Here is a 15900-nt window from a genome sequence, read left to right as displayed (position 1 = left end):
GATCACAAGAAAAATAGGTCATGATCTATGACCTATTACAGGAAGAGAAGATTACAGGAAGAAAAACATAATGATGTATGTTTCCTCTTTGGACGCCGTTTCAATGTGGAGAACTCACCCTAAATCATGTGTATCAGATGAACTTGATCACTTGACATTGGTTCTCTTTTTAGGGACAATTAAGTCTGAGAGTCACAGAGGACAGCAAGTCTATTGTGTTACCTGATTTTTACTCATATTACTAATATTACTAATGATTATCAATCATCATCCTCAAGACAGCATACCGTAAAAACACTCTCTTTATATGTACAGAGACTCACCCCTGATACCACTGGACATTTTATTGTGATAATTCAGGCTGACAATTTGACCATGGCTATAATAGCAAACTTCATACATAATTGTTCAGTCACAAGTCCACAACAATTCAACATTTTCTGCCTTTATTGGATATGCAGTTTACCATAGAAAACTTATTACTAATTAAAAATGACTCTTCTGGACAATTGTAGCTTACGTATTTGTGGATCTGATAATATATGACAATGAAAAGGTGCATCTCATACTTGTATACATATTAGCGGGAATTTCTTTATATCCCTAAAACCATTTTGTTACTTCTAATGAGTAAATACACTTATCCAATCAAATAATTAATTTGCAGATAGAGCAAACAGACATAAGTACATTAAACTGTAAGTTATATGCTACAGAACTAATATGAAGCAGGAAATGTATAATTTGTGCGTAGGGAGAGTGAATTAACTGGAAATGTATCTAACTTCTTTTCCAGGTTGGTATTGACATCTGCCTGGGGGCAACACCATCAAAACAGAGTGTAAAGTAACTGCTGGTCTTCAGACACTCAGGGGTGAGCTTCAGACAGACGAAGCAGAACTCCTTCTGACACCTTGTGCAGAATATCTTCTTGCAGTTTTTCTTGTCATGCTCGATCAGTAGGCCACAGGTGGGACAGGCGCGTACAGAGGGGCACTGCACGTTCTCCACATCTGGCAGGACAATCATGGGGCATTTCTGCAGCAGGTCCAGATCTTTGTTGGTGCAGCCATCATTGTTGCAGCGGTCAGATTGTGGCCCAGGCCCTTTCCACTGATTTAGGCACTGCCAGCAGAATTCATAGATTCGACCCAACTCGGCAGTGCAGACCGTGCAGCGCACACTCAGATTGGTCAAGTCTTCCCTCTCCACAGAGGACTGGCATCCGGGACACTTCACAAAAGTAAAGAGAAATATGAAAAATGACCTATATATTAATATAGAAAATTAAGTGCAAGTTCATCAAGTGCAGTAATCCATATAAAGATGAGTCAGTAATGTTTACAGGCACAGTTAGAGTGGTGGTGATTATCTCACACAATATAATACTTGCGTATCATAGTATGTATAAAAATATGTATTTAACATATTTTTATAAAGGCCCTTACACTGACCCAGTGTGTATTAAACATTCCAGCTTCCTCCTTCTTATGTAAAGTCACAAGTATCCTATTTAATGAGACTAAAAAATAACTGTACACATAATACTGACTGATTTCCTCCCTCCTTGTCACCAAATTGAGAGTTATGTCCCTGGAATCATAGCGCCCCCTGCTGCAGCTGGGTTGTCATTTTGTCGCTGCGCGCTGCTGTTTCACGGCGCACCTCCTTACTGCAGATTCTGTTACACATCTCTCTGTGTTGGTTGTCATTGCTTTTCCACACCGACATTATCATGCAGTGATAATTAACTTTCACTTTCGATTTTACAGTTAGGAGAAGTCACATGGTTTTGTAAAATGATACTTTAGCAAGTACATACACCATATAAAGATGGGTATTAATAATGCTGACAAACAAGTGGCCTGACAATTAAAGTTAGATCGCCTCATGGTTTCTGACTGGCTACAATAGATAAGCATATCTATGACTCAGTGAATAACTAATGATTCTGGATCATTAACCATATTGGTTTAATAAAAACACTTCAAATGCACAGAGGCCAGTAAATTAAATGTACAAAATGACAGTTTACTGTTAAACAACATGTTGATAAGAAGGTTATTTAATTGGTCTGTGTAATACAACTTGGTAATGCTTAACATTAACTGCACCTTCATAATGCATTCATTGAACATTCATAAGCAGCATGCAAGTATGCCTTAACATACCTGAACAGCTTCATTATACATTAATAACAAACATTACACAATTATGATCATAATGTTAGTTATTATCATAAAATGTTTATTATTAGTGTATAGTAAAGGTATACTCACTTGCTGTTCTATGAATGCATTATGAATGTATACTGATTGTTCTACAAATGCATTATAAAGACAGTATGTAGGTAAAGTTAATGTAAGGGGTGACCTAAAACAAGGAAGGAAAACAGTGTTGATACTAAACTTAAAAAATGAAAATTTGCTGTTAACATGCTGATAAGAAGGTTATTATTTTATTGATCTCTATAGTAAAACTTTGGCCAAAGCTGGGAAACCCACAACAGTGCTGACACTGACCTGTGTGTAAACATACCTTTGAGTTCTGGGAAATTTCATTACCACATTCCACTACTTCCCTGACTGCATGCCTGGGTAAGAGCCAGACAAACCAGGAAGTAGCTGTCATGACTGTGTTGGAGCACATAGCGAGGAAGCAGCAATCAGAGCCAGGAAGTCTGGCGAACCAGGGAGTTTAATTGTAGAACAAGGAACACGATACACTAGAAACAGGACAGACGTTAGATGTCAATGACTGGACTGGGAAAACATACCTAACGCACACTTAAATACATAAGACTAATGACAGCAACAAGAAACAGCTGGTAAACACGGAGAATCCACATGAGGTTAATGAGGGGGCGTGGCACACAGAAGGAGTGGACGATTGGGGCAGGACAATAGCATAGAAAATACTATAAATGCAAATGTTCCTATGAACACCAAATTCAGGCACTTCAACCGTAACGTGATTCTTAAGCTAGATGCATACATGAAACTTCATGGATGAGAAACATGAAATTCAAATGTTTCATGTTGTTTTCAATCAATAATGCAATGATGGACGGATGGATTTTTTATGAAGGACATTATTCTTTCCTAGTAACCCTAAACCTATTAATGATCTTTTTAAAAATATACATTGACATTACATTACTCAATTCTACTATGTTTTGCTGGTAGAAGCAATCAAAGGCAAACAAATACAAATCAGAATCAAAACACATAGTCCAGGTAAAAGGCAGAGTTCTATAACAGGAAAATAGGACATGTCACCAAATCTAGAACATTAGGTAAAGAACAAGAACAACATTACAACAAGCAGGGGTCACGCACATGAAGTGTATAATGGAACAAATGTTCAGTATAGTGTGATACTCAGTACTTCACAATGAGATCACTGAAAGCAGGTGATATTAGTCTGTGCCTAATTAATACAGTTAATGAGGTACAGATGGACCTGTAACATTCAGGGGAGATGAAGCTGACACTGACTGGGCCTGGCTTGGGAGAGGAGTGACATCTGCATTCTTAGACATGAACTACGTAATTCACCCCTCCCTCAGTATACAATATTCATAGTGCAAAGTGAAAGTGAAAGCACTGAAGCAGAAAAAGAGAACTACGATAATACCAGACACAGGATAAAAACCAGCATGGGAAAAACTTACCAGGTCATGATAAATGGAATAAAAGGAGAGAAAATAACAGTTGATGTTGGGAATTCAGAGGATCAGATGAAGAACATGACTGTTTTAGAGCTAAAGAAGAAAATTGCTCTGAAGCTGCCAGGGACAGCAGGTAAATGGCAATGACTTTCTGTGTGTCAAATACTCTTCATTTGTCACTGAGAAGGCGATGTGCTTTGTTGCATTAAGGTAGCACAGTTCGGCGCTTGTCAATCAGACTGCCAGTTTGAATTCCCTCTTATTCTACCTTTCAGACAGTTACTTAACTTAAAAGTGTTTAATAATTGGTTAAAATTAATGAATGCCAGTGGGCTTGTGTCACGATCGGTGGGGAACAGGTAAGGCGAACGGGCAGGCGGGCAGGAAGGACCAGGCAGGAAGGCGGAATACGGGGCAAACTGGGGGTTTATTCGGGGTAAGGGGAGGACGGAACACGGGCATCGACAAACATCATCATCAATGACGGACAAGGGACACAGGCAAGACTTGGACTGAAATAGACAGGACTAATCAAAATAACTAGACACAGCTGATTACGATCAGGGAAGCACACGTGGATAATTAGGGGGCGTGGCACACACGAGGATCGTACGAGCTGGGCGTGACAGGCTTGTATATCAAATAGTTTAAAATGATCACCCAAAATCCCTAATCTGATTGTTTCTACATTTGTTTTTTAATGTTTTAAATATCGTGCCGTCCTTCCATGCGTGGACTGCTTAATGAATATTTTTGCTTCTGCAACGTTTCTCTGACAGACGATGACTTGAGCAGCCTGAGGCTGATTTTCACCGACAAACAGCTAGAAGATTCCTGCCAGCTCTCCTCTTATGGGATCCAAGACAAGTCCGTCATTCAGTTGGTGATCCGGTTGCCTGGGGGTGCACAGCTTCCCCAATGAAGTACAGCAAAGATTCCTACAGGGGGCACCACTATGCACCTGAAAAACACTGTCTAGCACTGCCAAATGAGAGAATGATTTCTGTTGGTGGGAAACTGGACAATATTCTCGTGATTGATAACCTGCCATGGATTAACCGTATGGGCTTTTGGGTACATGCCCATGGGCACCACTTCCACCGGGGGCCCATGCAGAAAAAGCCCCCCCCTCCAGTCCCATTCATGGATGTCTTTTAAAAAGTTAATGTGATTTAATGAACAGTTTATTTAGTATGATTGCATATTAATCTCACAATGCTGTACTCACTGTGAAGTGTAACATTTTCCCCTTGTTAGATGTATTCCTGAATTTGGTGAGCCACCAATCAGCTCTCTTCTTGTCGTCATGTGTCCTGTTGGCCAGGGGCACTTCATTATGCTTTGAAACATTTAATATACTAAACATGTAATTCAATAATGCAAGCTTGCTTAAGTAATAGGTTTTCATCTTTAGATAAGAGGAACTAACGTATTTTGGTATGATGGCTTATTCTGCAAAAAGGACCCGGTCAATGTACAGACCTGACCCGAGAAGTAAGGCTGCTGCAGAAAGCAATTTACGAAAGGCATGTATGGTGGGGTTAGGGATACATGACGAGAAAACAAAGGAACATTACATGGGGAAGTGAGAAGAACTCAACTTGTTTAAACAGGGTAATGAAACCACAGAAATGATCACGCATAGGTTGGCCCTGCCTTGAACAGATAATGAGGCCCATGTAAGAGAAGTAACTGGTGTCCACAGATATCCGATCCCTCCTTGAACTGTCTGTAAACTGGCGCATTTTTGGCTATAAAAGATGTATGTACTTGTTGTTCGGGGAACAGAGCGCAACACGCATGAGAAACCGCTGAGTGCCTGTTTCCCTAAAGCTTTGCAGTACAATAAAGTTTGTCAGACTGTTAAACAATCGACTTTGGAGAAATTTCTCAATTTCTCTGAACTAACTGCAGGCAAGCAAGGTCACACAGTATTCAAAACAATCTCTTCTTGCCTAAGGCCTAAGACATAACAGACCCAATATGCCTCCCCTCCCGGGCCTACCATTGTCCAATTTTACTTCCACAGGAGGAAATGGAGAGTGGAGTAGGGTGTTGAGGTGGGGAAGAGCTGAGACATGAGGCTCTGGTGGGCACCTTGGCAACGGGCAGAGCTGGTTTGGGTTACTTCCCAATGACCCAGGTCGGCAAGGCCAAGGGTGAGGAGAGACACTATCCACTCCTGGAAGAGGTTTGAGCAAGGGTGGAGTAAGAACGAGTGAGTAGGGCGGTAGGACTCCAACAACAGGGAGCGTGAACAAGGTGGGGAATATCCTGCAGCAAAGGATCACCATCAAATATGCAGGCAGACATTTTTTTGCGTTCGGTTCCTGGTGCAGGCAATCTACGATGCCCTACCAAGCCCAGCAAACCTGCATGTCCCAGGCACAGGAAACAGTGAAGACAGGCCTCCCACCCACAGCTTGTGACTGGCAGCTGCAAGCTGACCTGAGAAAGCAGCTAAAGTTCCCACATAACTCCAGCCAGACATGATCATCACCTCTGAGGCCTTAAAACAACTGATCATACTGGAGCTGAGAGTGCCCTGGGAAGAGTGTATTGGGGAAGCAAATGAGAGGAAAAGTGCCAAGTACCAGGAGCTAGTGGAGGAATGCAGGGATCATGGCTGGAGGACACTCTGTGAACTCATAGAAGTCGGCTGTAGAGGATTAGCAGGATCATCACTCTGCAGAGTCCACACACAGCTGGACATTATAGGAGTAGCCAAGAAGAGGGCCAATCAAACCGCAAGTGAAGGCGCAGAGAAAACCACAATTTGGCGTTGGTTGAAGAGGGCTGATCCGTGGATGGCTGCTGGGATGCAAGTTGGGGCCTGATCAACCCCGACTCGGTCGCCTGGGCAAGCATGTTGGATGTTGTGAGACCCGAAACACCTAAAGCACTCAGGAAACATGACTGAGGATGTGTTCCAATGCATCTAGGACTTGTTTCTTGTATATAAAACATATGATGCAGCATTATTGGGACTTTCATACAATGCAGTGTCTAACGTTTACACAGAAAACTGCACTAACCAAACACACTGAGGCAGCTGTACTTATATGGAGAGCAGTCAGAGGAAACCTGCCAGACTTGTTTAAACCAACAAGAGACCAAAAAGTACAAATAACATCTCAGTACAAGGGTGTCTACACAGTGTGTCCGTACTATGAATCCATGCATAAAGGAATTTTAGCTTGATCTGGTGATAGGTAGGCCTACCTAAGGAAGTAGCTACTGGGGGTTAGATTAGAGACCTTACACAAAGTGCTTATTTGAGGACTCATTCTTCTGACCACCAATTAAACCCCCCAAAAATAGTAATAGTAAATCTGACCTGTAATTACAATGATTCAGGGGTGTCTTTATGAATATATTGTTTTTTTTCTTAATATCGACTTTAGGTTACTATGGACTCCATAACCTGGGGGCCACCTGCTACTTAAATGCAGTACTGCAGACACTTTTCATGACTAAGAAACTCAGAGAGGCTGTGGAGAGGTGGGAATATTACCCTGCAGACCTGTCATTATGATCCACTATAAATAAAGCAATTTGATACATATTTATATTTAGATTGGGAAACTTTTCACATTCCTCTCCCTCTTCAAATGGCACAGAGTTTAAATAGACGGCACATAAGTGATCACATGTCAAGTCAAGGGGGGCATGATACTGTCATCCGGTTATCTTATTACCAATTGAAAGTAATGGGGGAAACATTCTTTCTCTGTTTTAATTGATATAAAATAGGACGTGACTGACAGTATACTGTAAATCCCAGTTTCAAAGTCTTATTTTCCTTATTAACAACAATATTGTCCATTTCACTGTTTTTCTTAGCTCTCGTAATTCAGTGAAAATGATGCAGATCATTTAAGAAACTTGTTTAAAAAGTTAAAGGAAGGAAGTACAGTACAGTACCAAGGAAATGAGCTTCTAACAAGCCTTGGCATCAGAAATAGTGAAGCACATCCATGAAAATATCAGTGTTATTCAGACTGAATTCCGCTTAGGATTTATCCAAATAGTAACAACACAAAGGAAATGTAAATGTGAAAAGCTTGGTTTTCAGGATGCTACATAATACTTTCAGAAGATTGTGAGCTTATGCAACATAACCAAGGTGAATATTAATTTCTTTCATTTGAGTAAGATAAAAAAAACACCCTCTATGTTGATGTAAAATTCAGCAAATGTCCATTTCCCCTGTAATTTTCTTTTACTTTCTTCAAGTTATCCTTTTACATCTACATTTCACTGCTGTAGATCTACTGTGGTACATTTAGAAATTCCACCAAGTGCCTGAAGAAAGGACATGATGTTTGATCAGAATCATCATTTGTGATTCTGCCACTGGCTCTTGAATGACATTAAAGCTACAGTGTGGTAAGCACCTTTATAGATGGGCTTGTAATGTCTATTAGTCCAGTTTCGGCTGAACTGTGCTGACTACTCAGGGTGAAACATCTCTGGACCTCTGTCCACTACCCACAGACAGATGGCCTGGTGGAGTGGTTTAACCAGACCCAAAAATGGATGCTCTGGAGGATGTAGTCTTCTCAGTATGAGAGTTGCCACTGCCAGGGTATGGCCTGCTGGAAATCTGATGCTGACCAACAGGGGGTGATCAGCACCATGCAGGCTGACAGTAACCATGGTTTTCTCACCAGCTGACTCAATGCATGTTAATGGGAAATGGCTGACAGTTCATTATTATTCACTAGATCTACAATGATTTTTTTTTAAATATGGCATTAACAATAGGCCCACAAAAGCAGAAATAATCATATCAGGCAGAAATAAATTTGTCAGATGTATACTTCACAAAGAGGGTTTAGCAGCTACATTTTATTTATTTAGTAAAAGCTTTTATCCAAAGCAGCATAGTGTCAGGGTTCGCGGTTGAGGACGGGCAGGCAGGGCGTGTAGGAGGCAGGGAAAGACGAGGCAGGCAGGCAGGCAAAATAAGGGGAAAACTGGGGATTTATTAAGGGGAAAACGACTACAGGGAGAAGAGGACATCGCTAACATTATCTAAATTCAGGTAACATCAATGACAGACCAAAACTAAGGCAAGACGCGGACTGATATAGAATGAGACAGGGCAAAATAACAGGGTACAGCTGGATACGATTGGGGAAGCACGTGGATAATCGGGGGGGCGTGGCACACACGAGGATCGGACGAGCCGGGCATGACACATAATTAATTAATTAATTTTGACAGCGCAAGGTCAGGGCCTTTCGCACGGGCCCAACAGCAAAATGACTCCACAAGACCACAGGACTGGTGGTTTTCTGATCACAGACACAGCATCCTAGCCTGCTGAGTAGCACACCACCCCCTCTACCCAAAGCATGCTTACTGGAAGTTCACCGGAACCTGACAAACATTCTGAGAAGCATTTCATAGCTTCTTAACATTCCCAAAACTGAAAGCACAACTGCAGCACAAAGTAGAGTTTTATGGAATTAATCAATGTGCAGTTGCATGCACCAGATATCAAATTTGGTTACACTATAAACATTTCACTGGCCAAGACATTAGTGCAGGGAGCAAGTCACTCTGAATGAATCAGTAGGCTTCTGCAATAGGCACAGAACCAAACACAAAACAGGTGAGCAAAGGTACAAGATAACTGGTTTAGAAAAAAGCAGCACAACAAAGACACTGGATAATGTGGGTGATTCTTTGCTTCTGTAACCATGTATTTAAAAACATATAACATACGGCTTGGAGTGCATTAACCCACTTATACCACATGTACTGTACTACACTTTTAGTTTACACGTTTGCACTGTGTGATGGCCGAGGCCACCCAGAGTAATGTTTCTACGTCACACCCTCTTTTCATGTCATTTGGTTATTATTTGCACTATTTTATTTGCAGTCACATGTTTAGGTAAATCATTATGCGATCACAGCCGATTGGAGGAGTCCAAACTGTTTCCTAGCGAAGGGAGAACTTTTTTTCATAGTTAGATATTGTGGGTTATTAGTTTTTAGTGTACCCCCCCCCCCTTGTGTGTGTGTGTGTGTGTAAAAATGGTAAATGGACTGCATTTATATAGCACTTTTCTACTCTTACAAGTACTCAAAGCACTTTACATTTTATGCCTCACATTCACCCATCCATACACACATTCATACACGGGTAGCGGAGGCTGCCATGCAAGGTGCCAACCTGCTCATCAAGAGCAATTTGGGGTTCAGTGTCTTGCTCAAAGACACTTCAATGGGGTCAGGAGGAACGAGGGCTCAAACCTGCAACTCCAGTTGCTGAACAATAGCACAACCTCCTGCTCCACCATCTTCCCCAAGTAGGATTGCATAGATCTTGTAGTGTTGTATTTGGGTTGGTTACTTATGGTTAAGGTTAGGGATGGGTAGGCGTAAAGGATCTCGTGATTCGGGTTAGGGTTTTTCCCATTGAAATTAATGGATACTCCCCATTTAGACAGGAAGACCAACAATACCTTAGCAGCAAAAGGCTTGTCATCTACCCAGCAGACAGGTGACCACTTGTCAATGGAAGACAATGGAAGACATGTTGTTGATGCATATAACTAAATATACAACTAATCCTAATTGTTCTTTCCTCCAAATTCTTACTTGCGTACATCAGATCATCAGAATTAATACAGCCGGAAACCTTTACTTAGGATGAGAGTACAGAGATCTTATGTCTATTTACATTTTACAATGAGAAATATTCATGATAGGCAGATAGTAATGCAACTTTTATTTTCACTTCACACTGAAGAAGGAAATTGCGTTAAACAATGTGAACCAGCCTACAGACAAACACATACCTGAATGTTTCAGGAATGATAAAGTGTCGGTAGCTCGCCCCTTTCCGGGGACGCGCCTGGCCATTAAAGGGTCCATGTCTATTGGGGATGCTATCCAGCAGGTGCCCAAGATCCCCAAACGGGCGGCGCCTGTTGCCAACCACAGCTCCGCTCCCCGAGGTTCCTGTGCCGGCGGTTCCTGCTCTGCCCTCTGAGAATCCTATGCCGTCCCCTACTCCACCCTCTGAGATTCTTGCTCTATTCCCTGCCCCTGATCCCCTGGACCCAGCTCACGTGTCCCTGGCTCCCATGGCCCCAGTCCCTGTCCTCGAGGAGGTCCCAGAGTATTGGACCACTGCTCCTTCCCCTTTGGTGGAGGAGAAGCTCGAGTGGGACCCCTCGGAGGTTTACCTAACTGCCCCAATGCACCCCTCAGGGGTGTCACCCCAGCCACCATCCCAGCATGACAGATCCCTGCCTGGGCCTCAGCTGTCCCGAAGAGGGAGAGTACATCTGCGCAGGAGTCAGATCCCACCCACCCTGCCCCTGGCTTGCCTTTGGTCCCCCTGGCATTGGCTCGACCGTCGTCTGCAGGTCCTCCAGCTCCAGCTCGGTTATCGCCTGAGGTCCCCCTGTGGCATCTCATCAGGCACCTTCGGTCCCACCTCCAGTGCTTCGTCTGTGACCCCTGCTCTGACTTGTCGGTCACCAGCGCCTTGGCCGGCTGTGGCTTCGCCTTTGCCTGCCGCGGCTTCTGCTCCCTCCTCCCCTCCTTCGGTGTCCCCTTCGCCTCCCTTCTCGCCTCCTCCAGTGTCCCCTCCGTCCTCCTCCTCCGCCCCTCCATCAGTCCCTCCAGCTTTCTCCTCGCCTCCTCCAGTGTCCCCTCCGTCCTCCTCCTCCACCCCTCCATCAGTCCCTCCAGCTCCCTCCTCCCCTCCTTCGGTGTCCCCTTCGCCTCCCTTCTCGCCTCCTCCAGTGTCCCCTCCGTCCTCCTCCTCCGCCCCTCCATCAGTCCCTCCAGCTTTCTCCTCGCCCCCTTCGGTGTCCCCTCCGGCTCCTGCCCCACAGTTGCAAGGGTCCCTCCTGCTCCGCCCTTGCAGTTGCCCATTGCCCCTGCAGCTTCCACGTTTTACCTGCCGGGGTTCCCTCCGGCTCCCTGGTGCCCCCCGCCCTCTGCTTCCTTGCCCCCTGGTTTTGTACCCCCTGTGTTTGTTCCCTGTCCCTCTGTGTCTCTGTTTCCTTCTGGTCTTTTCCTGCCTCCTGTTGGTTTGTCCCCTGGTGTTGTCCCTTGGTTGTCTCCTTTCAGGTTCCCGGGACCTGTGTTTCCTTTTCTGGTGTCCCTTTGTCTGTCCGTGTTTCCTGTTGTATGTTGGTTGTTTTCTGAGTTGGTCTCCCTGTGCCTGTTCTGTGTGTCCATGCTGTTCCCTGTGCTTTGTTAATGTTTGCGCTTTTGTTTCCCCAGGTTTCGTCGTGTCCCCGATCTTGTTCTTTGCTCCCCTTAGGGTGCGCCTTTGGGGGAGGGTCCTGTCTTGCCCCGCTCGTCCGATCCTCCCGTGTGCCACGCCCCCTCATTAACCTCGTGTGGAATCCCTGTGTGATCAGCTGTTTCTTGTTGCTGTCCTTAGTTCAATGTATTTAAATCTGCGTTAGGTATGTTTTGGCCAGTCAGTCACTGACATCAGTCCTTTGTTTAATCTTTGTTTGTGTATGTATTCTGCCCAAATAAAGCTCTCATTTACCCAACTCCCTAGACTTCTGCTCCTCTGTTTCCACTCGGCCCCTGCAAGTCAAGACACCTTAACACTCAATTTAGCTGTTAATTGTACACACTCTGTCTCAGCCCAAAACTGTATATGGCTGCTTTATACACTACCTCATAATATTTCTCCATTAAACTAAATGCTCTCTGGGCCCTTTTCCTCCCTAAGTATTTTTTTGCTTTTTATAATACGTTCTGTCAGATCCAGCGGAACTTCTCTTAACACAATATTCACAATTTTTACTACTCAGACCCTCTCTGGCCTTTCTATTTTGACAGTACCTTTATTTCACAAAAACAATACCTTTACTTAATACAATACCATTGTTTCAAAACTTAGTAATACTTTTATCCCACACCAAAAAAACAGACCTCTTTTAGGGAATATAACCCTTTTAGGAGAATACACAGCCTCTCACTGGCCTTTACTGTACAAAGAGACCCCTCTCTCTAGTGGAATACACAGCCTCTCACTGGCCTTTACTGTACAAAGAGACCCCTCTCTCTAGTGGAATACACAGCCTCTCACTGGCCTTTACTGTACAAAGAGACCCCTCTCTCTAGTAGAATACACAGCCTCTCACTGGCCTTTACTGTACAAAGAGACCCCTCTCTCTAGTGGAATACACAGCCTCTCACTGGCCTTTACTGTACAAAGAGACCCCTCTCTCTAGCGGAATACACAGCCTCTCACTGGCCTTTACTGTACAAAGAGACCCCTCTCTCTAGTGGAATACACAGCCTCTCACTGGCCTTTACTGTACAAAGAGACCCCTCTCTCTAGTGGAATGCACAGCCTCTCACTGGCCTTTACTGAACAAAGAGACCCCTCTCTCTAGTGGAATGCATAGCCTCTCACTGGCCTTTACTGTACAAAGAGACCCCTCTCTCTAGTGGAATACACAGGCTCTCACTGGCCTTTACTGCACAAAGAGACCCCTCTCTCTAGTGGAATACACAGCCTCTCACTGGCCTTTACTGTACAAAGATACCCCTCTCTCTAGTGGAATACACAGCCTCTCACTGGCCTTTACTGTACAAAGAGACCCCTCTCTCTAGTGGAATACACAGCCTCTCACTGGCCTTTACTGAACAAAGAGACCCCTCTCTCTAGTGGAATACACAGCCTCTCACTGGCCTTTACTGCACAAAGAGACCCCTCTCTCCAGTGGAATACACAGGCTCTCACTGGCCTTTACTGCACAAAGAGACCTCCCTCTCTAGTGGAATACACAGCCTCTCACTGGCCTTTACTGCACAAAGAGACCCCTCGCTCTAGTGGAATACACAGGCTCTCACTGGCCTTTACTGCACAAAGAGACCTCCCTCTCTAGTGGAATACACAGGCTCTCACTGGCCTTTACTGCACAAAGAGACCCCCCTCTCTAGTGGAATACACAGGCTCTCACTGGTCTTTACTGCACAAAGAGACCTCTCTCTCTAGTGGAATACACAGGCTCTCACTGGCCTTTACTGTACAAAGAGACCTCTCTCTCTAGTGGAATACACAGGCTCTCACTGGCCTTTACTGTACAAAGAGACCTCTCTCTCTAGTGGAATACACAGGCTCTCACTGGCCTTTACTGTACAAAGAGACCTCTCTCTCTAGTGGAATACACAGGCTCTCACTGGCCTTTACTGCACAAACAGACCCCTCTCTTTCTAGGGGAATTCAAGACAGCAATATTTGAATAATAATTATTAGTATTATTCATTATTATGCAACTGTATGATGTGATATTAATGTACTAAGTAATGTTATTTCTTGTTTATTTCAGACAACTCTGATACACGAATGCATACAAACATACAATAGCATGTACCTCTGGTGAATTGCTGTGCTTCGTGACCAACTGAAGTAAATTACTGGAATGCATTTCATTGACTACCATGTGTTCTGTATGTGCCGGCCCTGGTTTAGATCCCTCCAGTCCTTTTATTTCTTGTTCTTTTACATTCCTTTGTATATAAAGCTCCCTGTTTCCTGATAGCTGCCTCATGGATCATTAGTCATGCCCTTCATCACATTATAGGACATCAGTATGTAATCAGAGTACATGTTAAACTGTACCTCTGCTTTCAGCTTTGGGAATGTTAAGAAGCTATGAAATGTCTCTCTTCCAGTTAACATACCTGGGGTAACTGCTGAGCCGGCTTTGTGGAATTCACTAGTGGATTGTGACCACAGAAACAGATGGCGGACACATGGCCATTTTCATATGTTATGTTTGAACTATTTATGAAGATTAATTATTATTATGTGATTTCCATAAGGTGCTTTGGATAGAAGTGTATGATAATCAAACAGAAACCTAACAAAACATAAGCTTTTCTACTTATCTACTGGCATATTAAATACTGAACACTTACACATCCCCCTGAACAAACACAAACTTAACATAGCATAAGCTTATTACTCATCCGCTGGCATATTAAATATTGAACATTTACACATCCCCCCTGAACTCTGTCCCTTCTCTGACTTTAGAACTACAGTCACTTTAAAAAGTACAGTTACTATAAACTTACCTTTTTGTACATATGCAGGACTGTGTGTGTGTGTATGTGTACAGTATGTGTGTGTATACACACACACACACACATGCATACTACACTCTTGCGTGCTACAGTCTTTTATAAGTACTAGCAAACACCAAATGCTGTGTACTATTTTATTTTACTATTTCCAGTTCATACTGTTTCACTACTCATACAATTTACCACTTTTGTTAAACCTTAAATAGTGAGATCAAACTCATGAGCTGGTAAATAAAAACATAAGAGTGGAACATGTAACATAATCAGTAATATAGTGGAAGGAGGCTCCTTAAAGAGAAAAGCATTAAATGCTAATTACCAAACCGTAAACAAACTGGCTTTGCAGACAAAGGTGGAAGTGACCTGCACTGCACTGGTGTGAAGTGGGCAGGGAAGGTGTAACATCACTGCCTGAACTGTCCACTTGACTCAAAAGCACTGGTCCCCAAGCTTGGTTATTCAAGCTGTAATGGAATTGCTGGTAGCAAACATTGATTTGGGAACCAAAAACTGTTGTATGCTGTTTATGGTTGTGCATGACTAATTTAAGTGAATTATGGCATGAAATATAACCAACCAGGTAACCATTTATACTGAATGCTGACAAATTGCCAGCTTTCACACATCTGACATTTTCAACCTCTCATGCTCACCGAAAAAGTCTTGTGGCAAATCTATATTATTCCATTATAAACCTAAAATTATGCGGGAAACAACCCAGGATGGGGGGCCAGCCCATCACAGGGCACACTCACACACCATTCACTCACACATGTACACCTATGGGCAATTTAGCAAGTCCAATTAGCCTCAGCATGTTTTTGGACTGTGGGGGGAAACCGGAGTACCCGGAGGAAACCCCACGACGACATGGGGAGAACATGCAAACTCCACACACATGTGACCCAGGCGGAGATTTGAACCTGGGACCTAGAGGTGTGAGGCAACAGTGCTAACCACTGCACCACCATGCCACCCCCCTGGACTTACATACCTATGACAGTTTAATTTATAAATTGGTTACCAAATCAGTGGATACAGGGGTTCCACTGTGTTGTTATAGTGAGCTTTCTAACCAACAGTAACGTTAGCCTGCTAGCTAACCATCTAGTCAACTAAACCAATACTGTCACACCCCG

General features: G+C 43.5%; 2 protein-coding genes across 4 annotated transcripts in view; one reads left to right on the top strand and one right to left on the bottom strand.

Moving 5' to 3' along the window:
- LOC125704903 (uncharacterized protein DDB_G0292642-like) overlaps nucleotides 1-15900 on the bottom strand; it is a 42603-nt gene that overhangs the window by 13390 nt on the left and 13313 nt on the right. The window contains exon 5 of one of the 3 annotated variants that reach the window (XM_048971047.1): nucleotides 387-913. The exons of the other annotated variants lie outside the window; for them this stretch is intronic. Within the exon in view, the coding sequence (XP_048827004.1) occupies nucleotides 781-913 (133 nt within the window). The 3' untranslated portion in view covers nucleotides 387-780. Of the gene's footprint in view, nucleotides 1-386; nucleotides 914-15900 lie in introns of those variants that run through there. 3 annotated transcript variants of the gene reach the window in all.
- On the top strand, nucleotides 3583-5541 carry LOC125704907 (ubiquitin-40S ribosomal protein S27a-like). Its single transcript, XM_048971054.1, has 2 exons — nucleotides 3583-3803; nucleotides 4450-5541. Exons 1-2 carry the CDS (start codon nucleotides 3659-3661, stop codon nucleotides 4590-4592), a joined length of 288 nt encoding a protein of 95 aa, XP_048827011.1. The 5' UTR covers nucleotides 3583-3658; the 3' UTR covers nucleotides 4593-5541.

This window comes from Brienomyrus brachyistius, chromosome 12, assembly GCF_023856365.1.
Source record: "Brienomyrus brachyistius isolate T26 chromosome 12, BBRACH_0.4, whole genome shotgun sequence".
In the NCBI taxonomy this organism is placed as follows: domain Eukaryota; kingdom Metazoa; phylum Chordata; class Actinopteri; order Osteoglossiformes; family Mormyridae; genus Brienomyrus; species Brienomyrus brachyistius.
This window is presented reverse-complemented; position numbering and strand designations above follow the sequence as displayed.